Raw genomic sequence first — 10,000 nt, 5'->3', positions numbered from 1 at the left:
ACTCCTAACTCCCATTCATCAGGTTTTGCCTCTTCATGCCACATTCTGCAATCTTGTAAGTAGTCTGGGAGTCATTTCGTTTTCGGCCAGTATCATCTAGGCAGTTATTCCATCGTATCAAGGGGCTTTCCATCTCTTTATTTTTTGAGGATAGTTTCGACTTCAAACGCACTGAATTCATTCATGGGCACATCAAGGTCTTCATCACCCTCAGGTATATCAATCTAATTATTCCCTGCATATGTCCTATTCATAACCTCACTAAAGTGTTCCATCCAACGTTGTCATTCTTCATCTTTTGTTGCTATAACAGAGCCATCTCACTTTTTTATGGGTATATGCTTCTTCTTTGCCCCAGTCGAGATTTTATTCATAATTCTATGAGCAATTCTCACACCAAAGCCACTTACTGAATTCATAGCTTTGTTGGCCTCATCTGCTTTATTGTCTAAGTATTTTCTCCAGTCATTCCTGGCTTTTCTTTTGACCTCGCTGTCAATAATGGAATACTTAGCCTGCTCTACCTTGTAATTATCATTACTTCCTCGAAAACTTTCAACAACCAATTTCTGTCTTTGTCTCCTTTTTATAGTATCCCAAGTATCATTCGATATCCATGGCTTTCTCCTTGTAACTGTTTATCCCAAGACTTCACTACCAACTGACTGATATATGTTCTTAATATCACACCATTCTTCATTAATTGTCTGTTCTTCCTCTCTTAAAGTCTCTAAGACTGCAAATCGATTCCTACATTCAATTGCAAATGTTGCTTTGTGCTCTTCTTCTAGAAGCTTAGTTGTATCAAACATATGTATTCTATCTATCTTTCTGTTGGGTGCTTTCAGTTTTAATTTCACTGTGGCAATGAGGGGCTGGTGATCACTACAAATATCTGCACCTCTATAGCTTCTTATATTTCTCAGAGTCCTCCATCTCTCTTTATTTATGGCAATGTGATCTATCGGGTTTTTATAATTGCCACATGGTGAAGTCCATGTATACTTGTGGATGTTCTTATGTTGGAACAGCGTACCTCCAATGACAAGATTGTTTTCTGAACAGAAACTTATAAAATGTGCTCCATTTTGATATGCAACTTCGCCTAGACCCTCGACACCCATCACATTCTCTATCCCTTGATTATTTCTTTCCACTTTAGTGTTGAAGTCGCCAATCACAATTTTCATATATCTCTCAGGGATCTCACCTATTATCATCTGCAGTTCTTCATAGTATTCATCTTTCCTTTCGTAGGGGGACTCATTTGTTGGGGTATATCAAACTATGATACTCATATAGCACTGTTTTGATTTAAACTTTGCCAGTAACAATCTACTATTTACAGCTCTCCACTCGGTTAATGCCTTTTCTGCTCTTGGTGTCCTCATCATCCCTATCCCTTCTCGTCCAGCTCCATCTGATCTTCCTGAGTAAATGGTCTAACGTTTCCTTACCAATCCCTTTACAACGTGTTTCACTTAGGGCCAAGATATCCAAACTATATTTCATAAATTTACTCGGCCACTTACTGTAACTTGCCAAGGTAATTCCAATTACCTATTTTCAATTTTCCTTTAGTATTTATAAACTGGGAGATTCTTGGCACCCCGGGACTGGGGGCCATTCTTTCATCTTCTGTATCCATGACTGACTACATCCATAGTGGATTCATTGGCTACAATTATCAAAGGATAACCAGTTCCTTGTGATGCGCAGTCACTAAGACAAGTGACCCCTGCCGGTCCATACTAATTCTAGTAAGATCAACCGCCAGGCATCAGGAGTAGAAGCCGAAGAGACCGTTTGTCCATCACCTTAAACCCATTCATCACCCTGCTGCCAGTGACTTCATCGAGATTTAGGGGGGCATTTCCTCCACACCCAAAGCTCTCATTACTCCACCAAAGTTGCTCATCCGCTTATACGAGTATAACGGTTGGCAAACATTAATTGCTAAGATATACCGCCCAGCAGTATATTTATATGTATATATATATATATATATATATATATATATATATATATATATATATATATATATATATATATATATGTGTGTGTGTGTGTGTATATATATATATAATATATATATATGTATATGTATATGTATATATATGCATATAAATGTATATTATACTATTAAAGGAATTGTATGAATATATGTATATAATTTTTAAGTGATTTTCAAATAAATTATATATATTGTATATTGTAATTTTATAAGTTATTGTCTATCATCATATTGACGATATTCTGTGTATGTGGACATCATAGATTATCACTGTGTCACTATCATTCTGATTATTTAGAATCTTCTCAATATGAATTGCAGTGTTTAAAAATGTTTGAAAGTTTTACGAATAATAATCAAGAAATCGTTTTATATATGGATGATAATCTAAAAACAAGTGGGGATAATGTTTTTTTTTTTTTTTTTTTTTTTTTTTTTGAACGTTTTACGAATAATAATCAAGAAATTGTTTTATATATGGATGATAATCTAAAAACAGGTGTCAATAATGGTTTTTTTTTTTTTTTTTTTTTTGGCCTGTTATGAATTAATACTGCTGCCATCTTAATTTTTTTTTTTTTTTTTTTTTTTATTATTCAACTGTTAATCTTCCTCCACCTTATGGTATCCTTTTTCGTTGTTTTTTCAGAGCGGCAGACGCTTTTTTTTTTTTTTTTTTTTTTTTTTTTTTTTTTTTTTTTTTTTTTTTTTTTTTTTTTTTTTGGGCTTGTTGTGAATTAATGCTGCTGCCGTCTTAATTTCTCTTTGTTTTCTACTGTTAATCTTCCTCCACCTTATGATATCCTTTTTCGTTGTTTTTTTTCAGAGCGGCAGACGATTACGACTCTTTGCTGGAGATCTCCGATATCTTACCGGAAGATGCTAAGAGCTACGACAAGATGAGGCCTCCATCTCAAGGTAGGTTAGGAAAAATGAAAGTTTCAGTTCCTTAACCCTTTTACCCCTAGGCTATTTGGAACTTTCCAACCCTTAACCCCAGGGATTTTTTTTTCAAGCACATTTTGCTATATATATTTTTTAAATTGCTCTATCAGCCCTAATTTTTGTCATAGAGAGATCAGGTTGGTCTCATTCTTTTGGAAAATGCCTGAAGTTTCTCAAAAAGTTATAAAAAATATGCAAAAAAAAAAAAATGTAAATAGCAGTTTTTTGCAAGGACCTACCAGTACGTCCATGGGGGTAAAGGGGTGAGTTTTAAGAAACGTACCAGTACGTCATTTGGGGATAAAAGGGTTAATAAGCTTTCCAAAATCTTGCGGTCCATGTATTCAAACTTTATCTAGGTTTGAGATAATATTCACTTACCTAATCTGCATTTTTTTAACGTTTCTTTATATTTATTCATTTTAAAATATTTTTATGTAGAAAAATCATTGAATATAGATTACAATTTTCCGTCTTTAAGAGGGTCTTGGTGGTGGTGAAATATTGGTAGAGATAATATTCACTTACCTAATCTGCATTTTTTTAACGTTTCTTTATATTTATTCATTTTAAAATATTTTTATGTAGAAAAATCATTGAATATAGATTACAATTTTCGGTGTTTAAGAGGGACTTGGTGGTGGTGAAATATTGGTTGAGATAATATTCACATACCTAATCTGCATTTTTTTTAACGTTTCTTTATATTTATTCAGTTTTTAAGTATTTTATGTAGAAAAATCATTGAATATAGATTACAATTTTCGGTGTTTAAGAGGGACTTGGTGGTGGTGAAATATTGGTTGAGATAATATTCACATACCTAATCTGCATTTTTTTTAACGTTTCTTTATATTTATTCAGTTTTTAAGTATTTTATGTAGAAAAATCATTGAATATAGATTACAATTTTCGGTGTTTAAGAGGGACTTGGTGGTGGTGAAATATTGGTTGAGATAATATTCACATACCTAATCTGCATTTTTTTTAACGTTTCTTTATATTTATTCAGTTTTTAAGTATTTTATGTAGAAAAATCATTGAATATAGATTACAATTTTCGGTGTTTAAGAGGGACTTGGTGGTGGTGAAATATTGGTTGAGATAATATTCACATACCTAATCTGCATTTTTTTTAACGTTTCTTTATATTTATTCAGTTTTTAAGTATTTTATGTAGAAAAATCATTGAATATAGATTACAATTTTCGGTGTTTAAGAGGGACTTGGTGGTGGTGAAATATTGGTTGAGATAATATTCACATACCTAATCTGCATTTTTTTTAACGTTTCTTTATATTTATTCAGTTTTTAAGTATTTTATGTAGAAAAATCATTGAATATAGATTACAATTTTCGGTGTTTAAGAGGGACTTGGTGGTGGTGAAATATTGGTTGAGATAATATTCACATACCTAATCTGCATTTTTTTTAACGTTTCTTTATATTTATTCAGTTTTTAAGTATTTTATGTAGAAAAATCATTGAATATAGATTACAATTTTCGGTGTTTAAGAGGGACTTGGTGGTGGTGAAATATTGGTTGAGATAATATTCACATACCTAATCTGCATTTTTTTTAACGTTTCTTTATATTTATTCAGTTTTTAAGTATTTTATGTAGAAAAATCATTGAATATAGATTACAATTTTCGGTGTTTAAGAGGGACTTGGTGGTGGTGAAATATTGGTTGAGATAATATTCACATACCTAATCTGCATTTTTTTTAACGTTTCTTTATATTTATTCAGTTTTTAAGTATTTTATGTAGAAAAATCATTGAATATAGATTACAATTTTCGGTCTTTAAGAGGGACTTGGTGGTGGTGAAATATTGGTTGAGATAATATTCACATACCTAATCTGCATTTTTTTTAACGTTTCTTTATATTTATTCAGTTTTTAAGTATTTTATGTAGAAAAATCATTGAATATAGATTACAATTTTCGGTGTTTAAGAGGGACTTGGTGGTGGTGAAATATTGGTTGAGATAATATTCACATACCTAATCTGCATTTTTTTTAACGTTTCTTTATATTTATTCAGTTTTTAAGTATTTTATGTAGAAAAATCATTGAATATAGATTACAATTTTCGGTCTTTAAGAGGGACTTGGTGGTGGTGAAATATTGGTTGAGATAATATTCACATACCTAATCTGCATTTTTTTTAACGTTTCTTTATATTTATTCAGTTTTTAAGTATTTTATGTAGAAAAATCATTGAATATAGATTACAATTTTCGGTGTTTAAGAGGGACTTGGTGGTGGTGAAATATTGGTTGAGATAATATTCACATACCTAATCTGCATTTTTTTTAACGTTTCTTTATATTTATTCAGTTTTTAAGTATTTTATGTAGAAAAATCATTGAATATAGATTACAATTTTCGGTGTTTAAGAGGGACTTGGTGGTGGTGAAATATTGGTTGAGATAATATTCACATACCTAATCTGCATTTTTTTTAACGTTTCTTTATATTTATTCAGTTTTTAAGTATTTTATGTAGAAAAATCATTGAATATAGATTACAATTTTCGGTCTTTAAGAGGGACTTGGTGGTGGTGAAATATTGGTTGAGATAATATTCACATACCTAATCTGCATTTTTTTTAACGTTTCTTTATATTTATTCAGTTTTTAAGTATTTTATGTAGAAAAATCATTGAATATAGATTACAATTTTCGGTGTTTAAGAGGGACTTGGTGGTGGTGAAATATTGGTAGAGATAATATTCACTTACCTAATCTGCATTTTTTTTAACGTTTCTTTATATTTATTCAGTTTTTAAGTATTTTATGTAGAAAAATCATTGAATATAGATTACAATTTTCGGTCTTTAAGAGGGACTTGGTGGTGGTGAAATATTGGTTGAGATAATATTCACATACCTAATCTGCATTTTTTTTAACGTTTCTTTATATTTATTCAGTTTTTAAGTATTTTATGTAGAAAAATCATTGAATATAGATTACAATTTTCGGTGTTTAAGAGGGACTTGGTGGTGGTGAAATATTGGTTGAGATAATATTCACATACCTAATCTGCATTTTTTTTAACGTTTCTTTATATTTATTCAGTTTTTAAGTATTTTATGTAGAAAAATCATTGAATATAGATTACAATTTTCGGTGTTTAAGAGGGACTTGGTGGTGGTGAAATATTGGTAGAGATAATATTCACTTACCTAATCTGCATTTTTTTTAACGTTTCTTTATATTTATTCAGTTTTTAAGTATTTTATGTAGAAAAATCATTGAATATAGATTACAATTTTCGGTCTTTAAGAGGGACTTGGTGGTGGTGAAATATTGGTTGAGATAATATTCACATACCTAATCTGCATTTTTTTTAACGTTTCTTTATATTTATTCAGTTTTTAAGTATTTTATGTAGAAAAATCATTGTATATAGATTACAATTTTCGGTGTTTAAGAGGGACTTGGTGGTGGTGAAATATTGGTTGAGATAATATTCACATACCTAATCTGCATTTTTTTTAACGTTTCTTTATATTTATTCAGTTTTTAAGTATTTTATGTAGAAAAATCATTGAATATAGATTACAATTTTCGGTCTTTAAGAGGGACTTGGTGGTGGTGAAATATTGGTAGAGATAATATTCACTTACCTAATCTGCATTTTTTTAACGTTTTTTTATATTTATTCAGTTTTTAAATATTTTTATGTAGAAAAATCATTGAATATAGATTACAATTTTCGGTGTTTAAGAGGGTCTTGGTGGTGGTGAAATATTGGTTGAGATAATATTCACATACCTAATCTGCATTTTTTAACGTTTCTTTATATTTATTCAGTTTTTAAATATTTTTATGTAGAAAAATCATTGAATATAGATTACAATTTTTGTTCTTTAAGAGGGACTTCGCAAATTAGTGGCGGTGAAATATTGGTGGTTATGAGTTCTGATTGCTTTCTTGTATATTCATGAAATAAAATTCACGGCTTCGAATTCAGTGCAATCAGCATTAAAATTAAATTTGTAAAAGTGCAATTTAATTTTGAAATTACATATATTTCAAGAGATTAGTGTTTTTACCGAAAAATTCATAAATGAGGTTATACACCCCCATCCCGTTTTCCTAACCCAGCTAAAACTTATGTCCATTCACAGTAGATCGACCATTAGTCCATTTCTTTTAGCGAGGCATATTTGCACAGACTCTCGGCGGTGCCCTTTTAGCTCGGAAAAGTTTCCGGATCGCTGATTGGTTGGACAAGAGAATTCTAACCAATCAGCGATCAGGAAACTTTTCCGAGCTAAAAGGGCACCGCTGCGAGTCGGTGCAAATATGCATCGCTAAAAGAAATGGACTATAGTGAGAGTGGGGTTGGGAGAAGGAAAAACATAAACATATACAGCTATATAAGTACGTATAAGGTCTGAACAACAAATTCCAAAGGATATTTCCATGCAGAACACTAGTCATCCTAAAAAATAAAAAAAAAAAACGAATCAAATTAGTACTTAGCCATCAACAGCAAAATTTTGTTAAAAAAAATAACAAAAAACAAAAAAGCAATTGAAATAACTCATGGGGGTCAGGATCACCACAACGTAAACATTGTCAGAAAGCCAATCGTCATCGATTTCACCGAAATCGTCGTCGTCGAAGTAGTCTGCGTCGAATTCGTCATCGGAGTCGTCATCATCAAAGTTGTCGTCGTTGTCGTTGTCGTAATCGTTGTCGTCATCATCAAAGTTGTCGTCGTTGTCGTTGTCGTAATCGTTGTCGTCGAAGTAGTCTGCGTCGAATTCGTCATTGGAGTCGTCATCATCAAAGTTGTCGTCATTGTCGTTGTAGTTGTAATCGTTGTCGTCGAAGTAGTCTGCGTCGAATTCGTCATCATCAAAGTTGTCGTCGTTGTCCTTGTAGTTGTCGAAATCGTTGTCGTCGAAGTTGTCATGAAAATCGTCAAAATCGTCGTCATTGTTGTCGTCAGCAGCTATATAATCCATTCTATTTTGTCTAGTCTCTGTTGATTATATCATTTGTCACAATCCAGTTTGTAATAATAATAATAATAATAAGAATAGGGAAGTGGGGAATATGGGCAAAGGAAGAGTACCCCTGGATACAATCCAGTTTATAGCTCAAAGGCAGGTACTCAGGATGGGAAAGATTAAGGAAATAGGGAGAAAGAGAAGTACAGGAGAAGAATGAAAGAGAGGGGCAGACCCTCTTGCGAAATTAGGGAATTGGTATTATTATTTCAGTCATTAGCTTATTGTATCTAGTTTGGATTTTGACGCAATTCACAGCCACTCGTATGTTTCATATCCCATGATTTAATATTTTGTTGGAGTAATTTTCTCAGTGATGAATCTAACTCGACAAAATTGGGCATAACTTATTGAAGTTGACAAGATGAAGTTCTGAGAATTTTGCGGAGTTCCAGGTGAGTTGCAATGCAATATTGATTGACAAATTTGCAAGTTCGAGAGATGTCATCTTCCATTGGTTCGGAAAATATATGTCTTGATACATTAAGGATAACGAACAGAGCAATTTTTTTTTCGTGTTAATGCCACATAACATTTTTCCATTGAAAAAGAAATGCTAAGTGAAAATGAGGATAACGAGCAGAGGATTTTTTTTTTTTTTTTTTTTTTTTTTTTTTTTTTTTTTTTTTTTTTTCTATGCTAATGTCGCATAACATTTTTCCATTGAAAAAGAAATGCTAAGTGAAAATGGAATTAATGTAAACTTCACTGTTTAGTATTATGCTAAATTGATTTTTTTTTAATGTTTAGCGCTAGAGATCTCTTGCTTGAGGGTACACTCGGGCACACTATTCTATCGTTTCTCTTCCTTTTGTTATTTTCAAGTTTTTATAGTTTATAAATGAAAGAATTATTTTGATATTATTATTACTCTTAAACTTCTTTTGCAGTTTTTCTATATTTCCTTTCCTCACTGGCATATTTTCCCTATTGGAGCCCTTGGGCTAATAGCATCCTGCTTTTCCAACTAGGGTTGTAGCTTAGCTAATAATAATAATAATAATAATAATACACCAATTTGTAAAATGGTTAAAAAATAAAAATTAACACCACTAGAGAGTTATTGGGTACTTTGACTAGCTAGACAGTACGGCATTGGCTCTATCTCTGATTACGGCTCCTTTATCCTTTGCCTACACATACACCGAATAGGCCAGCCTATGCTTTCCATATTCTACTCTGTTCTCATACACCTGACAACACTGAGATTACCGAACAATTCTTCTTCGTTCAAGGGCTTAACTACTGTGCTGTAATTTTCCAATGGCTACTCTCATCATGGTTTAGTAGAAGAGACTATTTATCTATGGTAAGCAGCCCTTATAAGAGATGGACACTCCAAAATCAAACCATTGTGCTCTAGCCTTTGGTAGTGCCATAGCCTCTGTACCATGGTCTTCCTCTATCTTGGGGTATAGTTCTATTACTTGAGGGTACACTCTGGCACATTATTCTGTTATCATATATTCCTTTCCTCACTGGGCTATTTGTCCCTTGTCTATCTTATTTCTCTTCTTGTTTTTTTTTTTCATTTTCTTTGTAGTTTATATAAGAAAAATCTTTTTCAGTATTGTTACTGTTCTTAAAACATTGTGTTTTAATTGTTAATAGCTTCTCTAACAGCTTATTTATTTCCTTGTTTCCCTTTACTCACTGTGCTATTTTTGCCTGTTAGAGCCGTTGGGCTAATAGCATTCTGCTTTTCCAACTACGGTTGTTGCTTAGCTATTAATTAATAATAATGTAGCAACAATTGAATAGGCACCGGGACGTAGTGACGTATGCTAGTGGCCGTGTGGTGCTACACTATAGTCCATTTCTTTTAGCGATGCATATTTGCACCGACTCGCGGCGATGCCCTTTTAGCTCGGAAAAGTTTCCTGATCACTGATTGGTTAGAATTATCTTGTCCAACCAATCAGCGATCCGGAAACTTTTCCGAGCCAAAAGGGCACCGCTGCGAGTCGGTGCAAATATGCATCGCTAAAAGAAATGGACTAAAGTACCATTC

At 32.2% G+C, this 10,000-nt stretch overlaps 1 protein-coding gene across 1 annotated transcript in view; it reads left to right on the top strand.

The window, feature by feature from the left end:
- LOC137646143 (glycine receptor subunit alpha-2-like) overlaps positions 1 to 10,000 on the top strand; it is a 584,222-nt gene that overhangs the window by 432,161 nt on the left and 142,061 nt on the right. The window contains exon 3 of the mRNA XM_068379355.1: positions 2,841 to 2,932. Coding sequence (XP_068235456.1) covers positions 2,841 to 2,932 — 92 coding nt within the window. The remainder of the gene's footprint in view (positions 1 to 2,840; positions 2,933 to 10,000) is intronic.

This window comes from Palaemon carinicauda, chromosome 1 (assembly GCF_036898095.1).
Source record: "Palaemon carinicauda isolate YSFRI2023 chromosome 1, ASM3689809v2, whole genome shotgun sequence".
Lineage (NCBI taxonomy): Eukaryota > Metazoa > Arthropoda > Malacostraca > Decapoda > Palaemonidae > Palaemon > Palaemon carinicauda.
The sequence above is the reverse complement of the archived record's forward strand: the minus strand, read 5'-3'. Positions and strand labels throughout refer to the sequence as shown.